Consider the following 17,496-nt stretch of genomic DNA (forward strand, 5'->3'; position numbering starts at 1 on the left):
CCCCCTCCCCGTGGCTTGAGGTGGATGTCAAGGGAGGTAGCCATGGAGCACTGAGTGGCAAAGAGGAAAAACACACTATGTCCAGGAGGAGAAAGAAATGTGATAGAACAGGAGCTGTTTGTTGGCTGCTCTTTGCTGACAGCAGTACCAAAGAAAGGTCTCTGCCCAGGAGGTGGTTGGATCCCACATGCCCTACTGCCACCACGGTCCTTGGGGAGACTGAGGATGGAGAAATGAGTCTATTCCATGGAGAGCAGAGCTGATGGTATACAGGCCAACAGTGACATGGGCACAATGAGATGACAATGAGATACAACCATGTCCCCAGATACCTAGAAATGTAGAGGTTGTTCGACTGTGGGAGCAGCCTCAGCCCCCTGATGCCTCCATTCATGGCAGCAGCACAGGGCCCAGCAAGGTAGGATTCCATCTGCAAGGCTGCCACATCTAAATGTAGGATGTCCCTAAACATGATCTGCCTGGGGCAGCCTTCAAAGGCACCGACTTTTCTCCATCAATTCGGGTCACTCAGTATTTCCTTTGGGAGGACTGTTCCATTTGGGGTGAGCTGGGAGATGAGTTAGCAGATGCCACCCTTCGAGCATGTCACTGCTTGCTGGCAAGTGTATGCTGGGTGTCCTTACCCGAGAGCATGACTAGTGCATCGCAGGGCACCGAGGGTTCAGTACACATCCATAATCTCGCAGGGCATCTGCAAGAACATCTGAAACACCGATGTTCTTAGTAGACGGAGCATCACTCATCATTCAGCACCAGACAATGTGCTGGCAACTACATATTTCACTATTGACAAAAATACTCCAGCCCCAATTTACCTTTCAGCGTTGCTTTTACTCTGCACTTCCTTCCTCCTGGAGGGTGAAAGACATTTTTGTTTAGAAGCAGTATGGGATGAAGTAAAGTATACGTGGAATGTCAGTACAATAACATAACCAATAACGCATGTAATCTGAATATTTATGATGTGTCTTACTGGTTTCCACTGAACTGCAGGAACAGAGTAATTCACTTCATCTGAAGTCACAGACAGTACCTTCCTAATCCAGTCTCAACCTGTTTTATATATCATTCTATGCTTGGCTGGAGGCATCTTAAATTGTGTTGACACAATAGTCCTGCAGCAAAAACTACAAATTTTTGCAAACAGGAACAAATTGATGTCAGTAATGTTTTGCTCCTGAAGAAAATTTTGTTAGATGTGTGCTGAAGGGTGAGCAGGAGAGGCAGGACATGTATTCACCAGGGACAGTCATACTTTAGTCCTATGGGGTTTTGCAAAAGGCTGATTTCAACAGAGTGCATGTTCTGACCCTCACTTTGAACCTCAGAGTTCAAGGAAAGATTGTAGAAGTTACATGGGTGTGGGTTCTGCCCTGCCATGAACCTACTCCATCTTGGAAGGTGCCTGACATTGTTTTTGTTTTTATCAGCAGACTAACACCTACCTTTCAGTTCTCCTTTCACTTTGTGCAGATGTTGGTCTTGCCTTTATCTCTGCCATTATCTTTTTCTGTGCACTAGTAGTATCTCAGTTGAACAAAACTAAACTTGGCATATGGTTCTGCACTCCCACACAACCTTCTGCCCTTGGCTCGTACAAGCGTGCCCTGCCAGGAAAAGCCATTGAACTCTAATACTCTCCAAGACAGTTGTTGGCAAGGTCCAAGAAAAGGAATTTCAACTTAAACTACAGGAATGTTTTTAAAAGACATGGTTTCAGCTTCTTTGATGTTGTCAGCAGGTGCTCTCTGTCTTCTTACAGGCAAATATCCTTTTGTCTTTGCTGGTCAGAGGGCTGGCTGTGGTTCAGCACTGTGGCTTTTTTCTTCCTCCTTGGTGAAGCAATGAAAAATAACCACCTCTTATAAATTTCTTTCTTAAATTTTTTTTTTCTCACAAAAAGAAGTTGTAAGTTAATCACTTCAATCTGTCTCATAAAAGTACACTCTTACTTAAAAGAAGTAGAAAATTTTTTTTTTTCTGCAGGCAATCTTCCTATTACCAGCAATTTCAGCAACTCACTTCCCAGCTTGCAAAATCAGACAGCAGAGGCGATCAGCCTTATCTGCATCTATCTGTTGCAAGGTCACCTTACTAGCTGGAATAAGCAGGTAATAAAAGGAAAACAAATAAAACAGAATTCGCCAATGGCTGCTCCCCTGTTTACAAGCTTGCCCTTTGTCTCAGGTTTTGTTTATTTTGTGTATCAAAAATGACAAAACAAGTCAAACTTCCAGAGCATGACCACAGGTATTGATGCCAAATAGGAAAGACATAAGTGCAGTCCAATACTTAGCTTTATATTTTTATGAATTTGCAACTCCACGCCCAGTTATGGAGAAGTTGCCTTTTGTAATAGCAACGTAAGGACCTACATTTTTTATAAACATCGAGTTGCTTCTGTTTTGTCAGTTTGTTGTTGTTGTTGTTGTTGTTGTTTTGTTTTGTTGTTTTTTTTTCAATGTCCAGCCAGAGTAGCACTCAAAATAAAACACAGATCAAAAGCACCACAGTTTTCCTTTTTGGCACTCTGGAAAGGTGAATTCATCCTCCCATCCTCTCCATGAAGTTGCTCCAAGGGGTCAGAGAGTGAGAAGTGCATCTGGCAAGGTACACACAGACACAGTCCCTGTCTGGGTCCTGAGGGGCACCATGGCAAGAAGATGTCTTCCACAACAGGACTGCTCCCACATGTATCCCCTAGTATGTGTTGAGTCCTCCCTGAATCACAGCCGAGGGAACGATAAGTAATAAGGAGCCTTGGGGGAATAAAAAGAATAAAAAAAGCACAGACGGAGAACAGCTGAGGATCTGGTCCATCTCTTTTGAGCTAAGTGCTACGTTGGTCCTTCCCTCATAATTTCATTAAGCTTGTATCTCATTCTTTAGGAATGTCCTAGTATCGGGACACATCACATCTATCTAATGATCCTGACATGCCAGTGCTGCTGTTACTCTGAAAGGAGCGTCGCTTTGATCACTTCTCACTCATGTACACCAACCATGGGCCATGATGGTGGCCTGGGCCTCCGGGGCATCCCATGTACCCAGCAGGCAGATTCTCTTCTAATCTGACATGAGCCAACTTGTGGCAGGCATTCGGACGTCAGGGGTTGATGCAAGATGGCCAAGCCCAGATCTTAACTGATTCCAAGTCATCTGGCCCCAGCTACCTGGTAATGAGTTTCTCACAGGCAAATACCAGAGAAGTGATTGATGCCAATATAATTATTATGGAAATTCCATTGTTTCATAGAATTATAAAATCATAGAATATGCTGAGTTGGAAGGGCCCCACAAGGGCCATCGAAGTCCAGCTCCTTCCTTGTCACTGAACACTGAAAGAGGGGTTCTGGACCTAAAGTTAAAGATATAGGTGACTGGCTTTGGGCATTTACCTACAGAAGGAATGAAAACCATATCACTCTGTGCCCAACCCAGTGCCACCCAAGGACTCTGCTCCTGAAAGACAGAGATCAAACAGAGACCATAACTATATATATATAACAAATGTAGGTTTAGGGCTACTCAGGCAAAACGCTCTTGTGTAGTGCCTTCTGTGCCCTGAAAGAGAAGTCCTGGGAGGCATGACAGAAAATTGAGGGTTTAGGGCACTGAAAAAATACAGAGCTGCCTTAAGAGCAAGCCAACAGGATGTGATGTTAAAATATTTTTTTAATGGTTATTTTTGAAGATCGCTTCCCTGGCTGAGATGTAGAAGGAAGAATTGCAATATCAGTCCAGATATATGGAGCAATGATGTTGAACTTTGAATTACAGTACTGTGGCTGCTTGACCCTCAGCTCTGGTTCAACTGTTGCACTCAAAACACTGAAATATCCGAAACACACTGAAATGTCTCTTGTCTCTTTCAAAAAGCGGTAATACCATACACTGCGCCCCACTTACTACCACTCTTCCTGCCCTCCCCTCTCACTGATAAATATATGCTCCAGTGCTGAGACATTATGTATTAATCAAAAATGACTCAGGATAAGGTACTTCTGCTTCTCAGAAAAACCTTCAGAATTTTGCAAGGAATTACAAAAAAAAAAAAAAATCTCCATCATGTCACTTTTTCCAGGGAACAGCTTTTTTAAGAATAGAATTGCTCCCTTTTTGAACCTGAGGACCCGGTCAGCCTCTGGTGTTTCCTGCGGGCAGAAGTTCCTCGTCTGAATGACACACTGCAGGAAGAGGAAGCTCCTCTGGCTTTGAAGCTGCTGCTTGCTGGCTTCCCTTGTGGCCCCCATCCTTGTGGCAAAGGAGACAACCGACAGCTATCTGTCAATTGACAGGACTTCCAGCTTACTTTCTCCTCATAACTCACGATCTTCTCAGCCCCTATTACAAACCACCACCGCTTTTTCACACGCTGAACAGCCCTAGCCTGCTAACTCGCTACTCACACCTTTGTCCCACTCCATCAAGAGATCTGAGATAGGGAGAAGGGCCTCGAGCCTCACCATGCCATCCCGTAAACCACAGTGTGTGTTTGGAAAGGGCCCAGCGGGGTGGGTGCAGTTACTCCAGGGCTGTATCCACCCTACTGCCACTGACCCATGAACTTGCTTGCATGTATGACCACACTGAGTGATTGCAGTGTGAACACACAGCCACAGCCTACACCTAAAGCAAACAATATGAAAAGGCACAAGGAAAAATAAAGGAAAAGAGGGCTGCAAAAAATAAATGGTAAGGGCAAGGAAATCAACAGCACAAATATTGAACCAGGGATAAATTAGTTTATCCATGTATTAAAAACAGCTCCAGCGAACAAGGAAAATACTGACAGAATACCTTCCCACCCACAAGATATGTGTTTGGTTGCAAATGTCTAAGTGAGAAAACAGAAACTTGCATGCCAGTGTCTTCGAGTAACATTTCTTTCTGCAGGGGTGGTGTAACAGCTTCTCCCACCTGTCTGTGTGGGCGTGTATGTCTGTATACACCTAGATGTACACAGTCTACAGACTGTGGATCACATTATGTCATGCCACATTCCCACCAGACAGCACTGTGAAATTGTCATGTGGTGGGAAGGGAGAACCTTCACAGACCAAGATGTGCAGGAAGGAACTGATCCTATGCATTGCTGGAGGTCTGGCTCATGCACTGTACTGGAACAGACCCAAAGCATGGCAGGTGCAAAGGTTTTGGCCCACCTGTGGACACGAGGCTGTCATGTGTCTCCTTGGTATGGTGAGACTGACTGAGGGCAGGGATCTGTGGCTATTTTTCCTGAAAAGCAACCAAACTGGCATACTCCCACCCATTCCTTGTCACAGCATCCAGGTTGTTGTCCTTCACAGCAGGTCACAGTGCTCTCACCTTGGTGGAGCTGGAGTAGCTCTGTGCCCACTAGGGTTTTCTAGGAATCAGTTTCATGCACCACTGCTTCCTGGCAGAATCATGCTTGTGAGTTGCCTAACTCTGGAGTGTCTTGAAGAGTAGGAGTCATCCAAAGTACCTCCTCTCTAGATGAGGAAACAGTCGACTGGCAGCGGAAAATGTGGCATTTGTAACGCCTCATCCTTCCCTGGGGCACTGCTCATTTCTCCCTAAGTGTTGCCTTAACTTACTGAAAGCAATTCTGGTCGAATGCCTACCTGATGTTCAGACACTGCACACTGCAGGTCAAAGTGCTAAGCGGAGTTGTCTGACTCTCACCTCTCCCTGCAAAACCAGAGATGCTCTGCTCATGCTCACACAGCCAAGCCCCAGCCCTGACTCCCACTGGCAGCACAAAACCACAGCTTGTAGCGACCTTTGAGCCAAGTGAGACTGAGCAACAGGTTCAAAATGTATTTGTCTCTTCCAAAAACTTACTACCACTCTTTCCAGCCCTTCCCTCTCACTTATTTTCCTTGTCATGGATTTATCCCCGCAGGGTGCAGTGGAGCCTCTGTGTCGTGCGAGACCCGTGCAGGGTTGAACAGCCTGTGCATCATCTCCCTGAAGCAAAATGGGAGCGGAAGGCCCCACCCAGGACCTCCCCAAGCTTTAACCCAGAACCGGCAATCCCTCAGGACGTCAAGGGCATGAAGGGAACTGCTTAGAAGTTTTGGCAATTAGTACAGCCACTCATAGACACCTTTCTTTAAACCTCAAGGAAAAACTGAAACATCTAGAAGGGTTATTAAACAGTCAGGAACCAAAAAATTTTCAGGGAGAGTGAACTGCATGTCTGGTTTGCTGTTCCACAGGGCAAACACTGTCCTGTGTGTGCCAAGCGCTGCTACTGGACGTGGGTGACTGTGCTGGTATGGGATGGAGTACCACAAGGTCCCGATTTCCCTGTCAACCCCCTCAGCCACCCCACGCTGGGGTGCTGCAGCTGGTCAGCACTGCCCTGTCCTGGAAGCCATCACTAGCATTGCATCCACCTGGATGTCCCCTCGCCAAGCAAAGGTTCAAATTCCCAAAGCCCTTCACTATCACAGCTGAGTACAGTGGGGTCCTTCTCCTTTGATAACTTTGTTTTCAGGCCATGAATGCATATGCGAGTGTCCATTATGGTTTCTGTGGTTAGACAGCAAGCCTCAGGTGACCTAGGTCTGTATGATGCCTCAAGGAGGCATAGCAGGATTTAATGGGAACTGATAAACATGGAGGCAGAAGGTCAAACCAGTTTCCATTATAGATGGTGTTGACCATGAACTCAGTCCTTAGGTCACAGGAAATCTGACCGTCTGCCCAAATGCAATGGTCACCAATGCCAGATTGGGTCAGTTGAGGTCTTTATCTAGCTGAGCCTTGAAAACCTCCATGGGTAGAGACTCTACTGCCTCTGTGGGCAACTCACATCCTAGTGACATTTTTTCCTCTGATGGCCACCTTAAAAGTCCCAAGACAGAACCTGTGTCTGCTGCCTCTTTTTGTACTGGCCACTTCTATGTTGCCCCTGTAACTCCTTTCCAAACTCATGTCAGCTGCTAAGAGGATCAGCCTGAGCTGCCTTGTCTCCAACCTGCCCACATCCCTCAGCCTCTCCTTGCAGTCTCCTGCCATCTTGGTATCCTTGAGCCAGACCAGTTTCCTACACCCCTCTTAAACTTGGGGGTCAACGGCTGGAAAAAACCAGCCTGACTATGTCAGGGCCCTGAGGGCACCACTGAGACTGGTTTCCCCTGCCCAAGCCCAGGGCTTCCCCTGCCCAACCCCAGGGCTTCTCCCTCCACCCTGCCAATGGCCCAGGACCCCATATCAGACTTTAAAGGCAAGTCACTGGCCTTTGTTTTCTGGTGGTAAAGTATCTAGAAACAGACTTGCCTTAGAAAGGGTGCTGAAACACCCAGTGTAACAACCATCTGCTGCCTGAAGGTTTTGCTTTACAGCCTAAAATACTTTATTCCTTTCTCAGTAACGCATTTTCAGGAATGTTATTCTCTTCAATTATTTTAATTAAAAAGTTATGTGGTACAATGCCCCACACACTCAATTTTTGAGGGCAAAGTCCTGGTTCTCCTGGGAAAGCTTTTACCACTGACCTGACTTCACCCTAGACTTCTCTCCGAGACCAAGCGAGCTGCAAGCACCACAACACTAGCCGTAAATAAGCGCCCCCCCTTGCGTGACTTCCCTCCACGACTCTCAGATCCCCAAAATGAAGTCTTGCTACAGCTCTTCCGTAGAAGGCGAGCAGAGCACCTGATGTGCCAAACATGTCAGGATCAGTAGCCATTTATTCCTAACTTCAAGGTTTTTCTGTGCCAGACACGGTCAGAGCCACGGCACCACTCTTCCAGCGTGTTGCATTACCAGGACTTCCTTCTTCAAAAACACCCCACTGCTTGCAAGACCGTGGAATTACGTATGTGTGTGTGCGTGCGTGTGTGAGACACTCCTGCAATGCGATCAGTAACTGAGGCTTCTCAAGGGTCAACAGAGGGCACTGAATCAAATTCCTTGGAAAATCTAACTATACCAAACTCGGCTGAACAATCTATCTATCTTATCTATTGCATCTACTTTTACTACTTATCAGCCAGGCAAACATACCATCCTTCAAGTTATTTCAATATATGCTCTGACTGAGATGCTGTAAAAACTTTCCAAGTTTCAGTGAATTCTTGTCAATGACATCAGGGACATTTTAAAAGTTTTTATGTATATTTCCTTATCTAATCAGTCAAATTATGCTTTAAGGTTCAACTGAAGTGACAATTTCATTGGGCTTTGTTCCTTGTAAAGGAAGTATTATTTACCTTAGAATACAATACTCTTGGACTTTGTTTATACAATAGATTTTTAAAACACTTCCCACCGTTGATTCAAGAACACTTACTTCATGAGTGTCATTGTGAGCCTTCCTGTTAACCATGCACCTGCTCCTTCTACTGTTCAAAGAATGACATGGTATAATAGCCCTGCTTGAGGAAAATATGCTGAAAAATCAGGATTATGTTCAAGAATGAGGGGAAGATGCAAAAAGACTCATTACAGCCTGCACTTGTGAAATCAGAGAACCATGGAGTGATTTGGGTTGGAAGGGACCTTAAAGATCATCCAGTTCCAACCCCCCCTGCCACAGGCAGGGACATCTCCCACTAGAGTGGGTTGCTCAGAGCTCCATCCAACCTGGCCTTGAACACTGCCAGGGATGGGACACCCATAATTTCTCTGGGCAACCCATTCCAGTGCCTCACCATGCTCACAGAAAATTTCTTCTGTGTATCTAACCTAAATTTCCACTCCCTCAATTTGTACTCATTACTCCTTGTCCTATCACTACAGTTCCTGATGAAGAGTCCCTCTCCAGCTTCCCTGTAGACCCCCTTCAGATACTAGAAGGTTGCTTATCAACTTCATGGCCCTCCTCTGGACTTGCTCCAACAGTTTCATGTCCTTTGGTGGGGTTCTCAGAGCTGGATGCAGTACTCCAGATGGGGTCTCATAAGAGCAGAGTAGAGGGGGCATATCACCTCCCTCACCCTGCTAGCCACGCTGCTTTGGAAGCAGCCCAGGATTCAGTCAGCTTTCTAGGCTCTGAGTATACACTGCCAGCTTGTGCTGAGTTTTTCCTCAACCATCAAACCCAAGTCCTTCTCCACCAAGCTGCACTTTAACACTTCTCTGACAAATTTGCAGGTGTGCCTGGGATCAAATACGTCTCCTCAATTCATATAAAACCAGTGTGTAACGTTTTGCACAAGCCCAGCTTGACAATGTTAGTTGCTTTGCCCCTATCCACCAATGCTATGTATACAGCATTGCAAACACAAATGTATTTTTGAGAGATGTGTAAACAGAAGTGTATTTTGCTGGAATGTGAGTGGAAACATGCACCCAAGATTCTCCTCTAGAAATACAAAGTGTGCAAAAACTCCACGCAAGCACACTACTGTAGCTCTCACAAAAGGGTAACCCGCCCTCTGCCCTGGTAAACCAGAGTCTTAGAGCTGGCCATGATCTTCAGCCACCTTAAGAAGTCCATCACATCTGAACCACTGACTCGTCAAACCTAGCTCACTCACTAGTCTCATATAGCCTTTTTTTTTGTGTGTGTGGTCTAAAATATCTTTAAATAATAAATTTCAGCCACTGAGCTTTGGACACTGTTTTATTTTGAAATTGCCAGTGCTCCTTTTTGAGATTACCTCCAGACACATTTTGGATGATCACACACGAACTGTTTACACTGCTTTGACACGCAGTGATTGCAGCCTTCCTCACAGCCCTGGTCCCTCTGGCAGACGTGGGTCAAGCCCTGTGTACATAGAGGAGGGAGATTCTGCCATAAAACGCACCCTCCTCGGCAATCTTTTCTTCCCATGGGAACTAGGGGAAAACTTGCTTCTGTTCCCACCTTCAAATATTTATGACAGAATTTACAGCCCTAGTTTACGTTAATCCATCCTAAAAGTGAGGATCGCCAAGTAAAGCACTGCCCACACCTCCTGCACATGAGCAAACATCTCCTAAACCTTGATCTCTAACAACAACGGTAATAAAGAAATGTCAGTTTTGAGATATTCCATGTCAAAAAGCTTTCCAAGTGGTTTGTTACAAAATGGGGCTCCAGCCAAATTAACCAGAGAGTCTGGTCCTTCTACTACCATTTACATGAAGACAGCCATGGCTTACAGCTGGCTGAGAGTTAATAACAAGGGTACATAAATCAGACTTCATTAATTTTCCACTGTGTATGAAGATCTAAGGAGACCTGACATACTTCCACATGCAGAGTTCCCGGCTGTCAATTCTGCAGACCTATGAGGGACTGTGTCAAGTCACAGCTTCCCAGTTGGCTGGATGTGTCCCGCTCTATCACAGCTGCTACTCAAAGAGTTCCACTCCTCAGGGGTGAAGACCCATGCTGGTAAGAAGGAAAGGAACTCAGAGCACTTTGCCACCCCACCACCACATATGCCTCTCCTCTCTTTGAGGAGAAGACTTGGGAGCGCACAAGCCTAAAAGACAAAGGCACTGCCCCTCTTGGGACATGGTTGCCAGATGTGGTGAGCTAGGATGGTCTCCTGAAGCAGGAGGCTTGGAGCAAACAGCTCTTAACCTCTTCTGGGGACTTTCCTTCTTTCTGATATGAAGAAGAAAAAAGCATGAACCCAACTCCAACGGCATTTCCATCCACAAGTCTATTTTATGCTCCTGCTTGACATGGCAGGTCTGCCAGCCGTGATAGACCTGACAGGTTCCGATATGGAGGCTCAAAGAAATGTGTCCTTAGGTTTTCTGCACATGCCACAACTATGACTCATTTTCTGTGGTTACAAGAAGACAGAGACAACCTAGCAAGCCCAGAGCAATCAAGTGATATGCCTGAAATGTATGAATGATGCATACATTTACAGGCATCATTATATTTCTCAATTAGGATTCCAACTACAGAATTTCCAAGGGAAAAAAAACAGATGTGGGCAGGGGAATGGAGACGATATCTTACAAATGATGATTCATGGCACATTCACCATGCTGACACCTGAGCACAAGAGATTTAACAGGTATCTGGATACCAGTGATCTGGTTGATCACATTGCATGAATGGGAATCAGCATCATCCAGAGCTGTAAAAAAAAAATTGCTTGAGAAAATTAATTTTATCAAACGTTAAAGCAATTGTCAACTTCAGTGGGACGGGGGATGTGTTGACCATGGACAGTCCTAGTGAAAGCAGCTGACTCTTCACATGCTGCCTGTTGTACCAAAATTACTGTTTGACCTACACACAGCAGGAATGGTCATCAAAACTCCGTCCTGGTTAAGGGTTTAAAGGAAAGAGCAGCAACCTTACAATGAGTAACGTGTCAGGAATGGGTAAGTGAATATTAAAGGTGTCAAATATAAATGGCAAGTTAAAAGGTGTATATGAATGACATAGGAAGCTGAAGGAATTACTGAAAGGCTCCACAGCATTACAGGTAGCACCAGACATGGAGCCATTTCAAGAGACAGGAAAGTCAGGAACAGCGGAACAGAAATATCAGCTGCCTTCAGCATCTACTTCTGATTGCGATTCTATTTTGGGATAGATTGTTTTATGGAAAAGTACCAATGCACAGGCACCTTCCACAGCCACCATGTTTACTTTCAGCCTTCCCTGAACTGGGAAAGCTCCACAGCCACAGGGTGTGAAGAGGAGGAGCAGCTGATAAGCCTCTGGCCCTGATTTTCACAATACTGACTCAGAGTGGATCAGCTCCCTCCGAGGCTGTCACTGCCACCACACCACCGCCAACCTGCCAGGAAAGATTCAAACAACATGACTTTGCAAGTCAGCAGGTCAACAGGTGAGCAGGGGTCAGCAGGTCCTGTGTTCAGGTTGTGTTCAGAGGTTGGTGGGGACTGGGGATGCCATCATGAGACAGGCTGGAGAGGGGCAGCACGGCACTGTGGCCCCCTCCAGCAGCTCTCACTCCTTCTTCTCTGCCGGGATCTGCACCAGCTGGGGCGCAGCTGTGTGCAGCAGCACGAGCCCGCCCAGTGTCACGGAGAGGCCGACCCACCACAGAGGCGACCACGTCTCCCCGAAGAGCAGTTTGCCCAGGATTGCCTGAAGGAAAAGAGAGACATAAAGCTTTGCTGGGCTGAGCTGCTCCAAAGCCTCCTGCACTGCCAGAGCTGTGAGGACTTCTCCTGGGAGAGATGGCCCTGGGGAAAAAACGTGCTTGAGGAAAACTCATGCTGGGACAACCAACAGAAACGGCTGCTGTGGGTGATGCTGGAAATGACTGACTCTACTATCCAGCCTGGAAGCGCAGCTATATTGTGGTCCCAAAGCAGGACTTTGGCAGATGCGTGTGTGCTTTGCTGCCTTCCCATCACTTCCCAGGAGCCAAATCTCCTGTTGACTGGGCAACTTCAGTCGATTATTGGACACCACTATGAGCTGTCTGCCAGTTGGAGCACAGATACAAGGTGGATTGCTGCCAAAAGTGAAAAGCAAGCAGAAAAAACGTGCAGGTCAAAGATCCTCTTGCTGTCACTAGTGGCAGCGCATCTTCACACCGCACTAGGGTTACTCTGGCTTGTCACAAGTGAGGTGTTGCAAAGGAAAAGCAAAACAAAGCAAAGCAAAGCTCCTGGCTCTGGCTCTCACTGGCAGTTATTAAAGTTCAGCTGTACAGCTGCCGCAAGGCACCACGCTGGGTAGCAGTGCTCCTCCTCCTGCACCATCCAGAAAAGTTCCACTGCTTCTGCTGTGAACAACTATCAAAGCAGCTGAGGCCTGATGCAATCATTTCATGGCTGCCTGTAACCCTCCCTTTGTGGCCACTGATGCTGGTTCTGCTGGCAGATGAGGTAAGACCAGTGGCATCCAGTGTGAGCACTCTCCCATCGCTGTGCTCCTCAGGCTTCAGTGCCTGGGGAAGGGATCTACTCACCGAAGAGATGAAGTTGGAGGCTGTCGTCGTCACAGAGGCAGCAGCCGAGGAGGAAGAGAGTCGCAAGGCTTTTGCAAAGACCGTCCACATCACCGCATTGCACGCAAACACCAAGCCAACACAGCTGACACGAAGCAGCACTGGCAGCTGTAGGGCAAAAATGAAAAGCCTGTGTATTTTCACCTCACTAATTCATGGGCACTTTGGAGCCAAACCCAACGGCGTGGGCTTTTGAAGCTGAATTACACTGCTATTACATGAAGGCGAATATATAACTCACAGGAGGAAATGGAAGCGAGGACACAGCCCTGGACAGCGTGTGAGCCTAGTGTGTCCCGCTGTGAGTTCAGCCTCAGACTATAGGCTAGGAGGTGCTACGACAACATGCTGCAGCTGCTATGCCAGAAGCCAAATTTCAGAACACTCTCCAGCTCATGATGTGGTGGACACAAAATGCAGGGATATGCCCTTTACTCATCACTATACATATACAGATGTATAGAAAAGGGTGAAATTCAGAACTGACAGGGAGAAATATCAAAGATGTAAATGCCGGCGCTGTGTTGAGTCCAGGACCCAACTGGTGTGAATTTGGACTGAGATCCCAGTGGTCCCAAAGCACTGGTCCTCACCAGCTCCAAGGACCTGGCCTGCATTACTGCTGCAGTGAGGGCAGAGCAGAGTTCTCTATGAGGAAAGAGAGAGCTGAGGGGCTTCATGCCTTATCTTGCACACTCAGTGAAGAGCAGATTTACTGAGAGGTCTACACTCTAGCATTTAGCAGCAATAAAGCCACCTCTGAATTCAAGGCCTGTCAAGGCCATTTGGGTCCTCAAGAAAGACCTCCCTCCTTAGACAATCTGACCACACATGCAACAGCCTCAGTCTGAAAAAAGGGCACAAAAGCACAGGGACCACACAAGGGCAAGGGAAAGCAAATCTCTGTCTAAGCCCATAGTAATCATGGCTTCACAGCCCGCCACCTTTCAGACCATGGTGGGATTCATCTTGAAGAAGACAGAAACATAGGTGTGAAGTCACCAAAAGACACAGCTAAGAGGTGGTACCTGTCCCATGGGAATGGCTGCACTGCAGCACCCTACCAGCTGCTCAAATCATTGGGGACCACCAACTCTGCTCTCCTCCCACTCAGAAGAAAAAACTTTATGCTCTAAGCAGACAGGGATTTCTGAAGCGAGTGATGTTGCGAGTACAAAGTTAAAAGGAAAAGACTGCAAAGCAAATCCCTGCTCGATGGCTGGTTCAAGCTCTCCGAGGCTAACCCTACTCCGGCGAGTGACAGTGCAGGCGTGTGGTCTCATTTTGCCCCACCTGTGGCAAAGGTCTCCAACCTCATAAGGGCAACAGTAAAAATCCAATATGACCCTCACCAGTGAAGCACTTTGCTTTCCTACCACCCCCCTGGCCAACCCTATAGGGAGGGAGAAGAGGGACAACCATTCCCAGATACTACCACACCTCTGAGGATGAAAACTTCTGCCATGTTATGGCTCTCCATGGGATGGGGTTTGCCTCCCAGTTTCACCCTCTGCCTCTATGACCAGACAGTTTCACCTTCCTTGGGGCAGTTATGTACATCCACACACTTCCAGTGGTTAGGCAGATCTGGGAGTAAAGAGATGAGAGGGTAAAACAATTCTCCGTGTTTCACCTAAATACAATATCTTTCCATAGTCCAGGGGTTGGATCAGAGACCTCCACAGGTCTTGCCTGACTGGAATTTGTCTGTGAGACTATCAGTGGTGAAACAAAGCTGGCTCCCACCATCACAGCAACTATGTTATGTTCAAAACTGACCTTCAACCCACAGGTTTTTACTCTGATCTTCTTCCATTGCAGAGCCAGGGAAATCAGCTGCAGTATTCTCTGCAGGTGGCATATGCCCAGACTGAAGGTTTACCAGAGAAAGGTCAAGTCCCTCTGCACCTCAGGCAGTGGAGTGGTCATCACAATGGCATGCAGACAGAGAGATAGGAACATCCCCAAGTGTTTCCTTCCCCACAAGGAAGGAGGGAGATATAAATTCCTCCCCAGCTAGAGACTCAGCTGAGCCACCCCAGTGAGTCAAGGATTACTGTTCTGATTGCTTTTCTAAGCAGAGATTAATTTCAGTGTACATTTCAGATAATCCAGAATCACTCCTGAAGTGGCAGAAGTAATTTTAGATGAAGACTGGCAGGGGAGCGGAGAAAGCAAAGTAAAGCTTTTGTTCCAGTGAAATGACCCCTCCTGGTCAGTTTGCTCTCATGCTTGGCCATCCCAACACATCCTTCTGGCCAGGAAATCCCTCTTTGTGCTGCTGCTGAGTATCCTGCTACCCTACATTATGAGCTCTTAAAAGCATCAATACACTTTTAACATTTCCTGGCCCATTCCATGCTGCACAACAGATGGCTGCTCTTATACTGACTTTGAGATTTCTGTAGCATTTCTTCCTTAAATGCAAAACTCCTCCAATCTCTTTGGCCTCGAGGCTGCTCTGCAGAAATGCCTTTGTAGCAAGCATGCAGGATTCAAAGGGAGCCTCTGAAACGCTTTAAGTGTCTACAGTCCTGCACAATTTAAGCCCCTAGGAAGATTATGGCATCTACATAAAGCCTGGTTAGTTTTACAGCTAAACTGATTAACTTAATTGTCACCTAGAACAGACCTGAAAACCAATTTACCCAGAAAAAAGAAACACAGTCACAAAATCACAGCATGGTTGAGGTTGAAAGGGACCTCTGGAGTTTATCTGGTCCAACCCCATCACTCTTAGAGCAGGCTGTCCATGTCCATGTCCAGACAGTGTTTGAATATCTCTAAGGAAGGAGACTCCATCACATCCCAGGGCAACTTGTGCCAGTACCTGGTCACTCTCACAGCGAAAATGTGTTTCTAGATGTTCAGAGCAAACCACCTGTGTTTCAGGGTTTGCCCATCACCTCTAGTCCTGACACTGAGCACCACTGAAAAGAGCCTGACTCCATCCTCTGTGCACCCTCCCTCCCTGCAGGTATTTATACACATTGATCAGATCCCCCAAGCCTCCTCTTTTCCAGGATGAACAGTCCCAGCTCTCTCAGCCTCTCCTCATAAAAGAGATGCTCTGGTCTCTCCATCATCTTTATGGCCCTTTGCTGGACTCTTTCCAGTAGCTCCATCTATTTTTTTTGCACTGGAAAGCTCTGAACTGGACTCAAAACTCCAAGTGTGGCATCATTAGGGCTGAGTAGAGGCAAAGGATCATCTCCCTTGACCTGCTGGCAACACTCCACGTCAGTGACATGACACTTTGTCATAACACTTAAAAAAGAAAAAAAAAAGCACCAACCTCCCCCCCCAAACAAATACACAATATTTTTTACAGATTTCATCAGAGAAAAATACTCAGAAAAGATTTTGTCAACATTTGCAGTAATTCCATGCTCTGGTATTCTGTCAGTGCAGAATACAATTTGGGGATTTTTTTTTTTTGGGGGGGGGAGGGGTTGGAAAGAGTATCAGGATTTAAATTTTTTTATTTTCTTTTCTGCTACCCTTTCTGATCTATCAGAAAAGATCAAAAGGATTCACAGATACCGAGTTTTTGCCTTTTTAATCCTTTCTAATAATCACACAGACTGATTTTCTTTTTTTTTTTTTTTCCCTGGTGCACGGCTGGATTTTTTCAGCTCTAGTTTCAACTCCAAATGTACATTTGCCATATGAGTAACAACCTATACCTAAATTAACCTCCCCGATGTGTTTTTAGGAGACGTGTACGCTGCCTACCTCAGCATCTCCCCACTCACACACGACCTCGTGTACCTCCCCACCTCTGCTGTGCCTGTGCCACAGTCCACCCCTGTAGGTAAGGACACTGCTGCTGGGGTGAAAGGACAGCAGTCCCACGTAACCTCAAAGCACAGGGAGGTTTGAGAAACACAACCGAGATAAAGATCACCACCAACGAACACACGAGGATCAGCCGAGCAGCACAGGGGAAACCAAGGGCTCCACCTGCCTGCTCTGGTACGGACTGAGCTAAGAGAGTTAAGAGGGAGAAGAGTAATGTTTAAGCAAAACAGTGGACTAAGAGCAATCGTTTAGCGCTACAGAGTACTGACATCCTGCTTTCAAAGTAACACTGACGTAGAACCACTGCAAATGCAGGGCTGGGCTTGGTCCGGGGCATTCCCGCACTACGCTTGTTGTCTTTACATCTTAGCAGCCTCGCTTCCCTCTCCCTGCTCCTTGTTTACGTCGACACCGCGCATTAGTCAGCCCTCCAAGGCTGGGTTCCCCCAGGAGGTGACTCAGCGCTCCGCTCTCCGAGACCGCCCCGCTTTCCCTACAAATCCAGGGCAGCCCCTGGGAGTGCAGGAGGGAGAGGGGGGGCGCTCCCGCCAGCGCAGCCCTGTGAGTACCAGAGCCGCCTGCTGGGCGGCCGCACGGGCGCCCCCAGCCCCGCCTCCCTCCTTCCTTACCGGGCCGCCGGCCGCCTCCTCGCCCGGCCCCAGCGCCAGCTTCGCCGCGGCCGCCGCCGCCGCCCCGAGCAGCCCGGCGAACGCCGCGGCCGCCCCGCCGCCCGCCCGCATGGCCCTGACGGCCCGCACCGCCCTGACGGCCCGCACGGCCCTCACTGCCCGCA

The 17,496-nt window shown here is 47.3% G+C and overlaps 1 protein-coding gene across 1 annotated transcript; it reads right to left on the reverse strand.

Moving 5' to 3' along the window:
* Positions 1–11,459: 11,459 nt before the first annotated feature.
* On the reverse strand, positions 11,460–17,443 carry TMEM42 (transmembrane protein 42). Its single transcript, XM_027904403.1, has 3 exons — positions 17,333–17,443; positions 12,864–13,010; positions 11,460–12,031 (listed from the first exon to the last, which is right to left on the reverse strand). The coding sequence occupies exons 1-3, from the start codon at positions 17,441–17,443 to the stop codon at positions 11,891–11,893; spliced, it is 399 nt and encodes a 132-aa protein (XP_027760204.1). The 3' UTR covers positions 11,460–11,890.
* Positions 17,444–17,496: the final 53 nt, after the last annotated feature.

This window comes from Empidonax traillii, unplaced genomic scaffold (genome assembly GCF_003031625.1).
Source record: "Empidonax traillii isolate 1590-97213 ecotype Southwest subspecies unplaced genomic scaffold, ASM303162v1 scaffold1053:size215182, whole genome shotgun sequence".
Classification (NCBI taxonomy): Eukaryota; Metazoa; Chordata; class Aves; order Passeriformes; family Tyrannidae; genus Empidonax; species Empidonax traillii.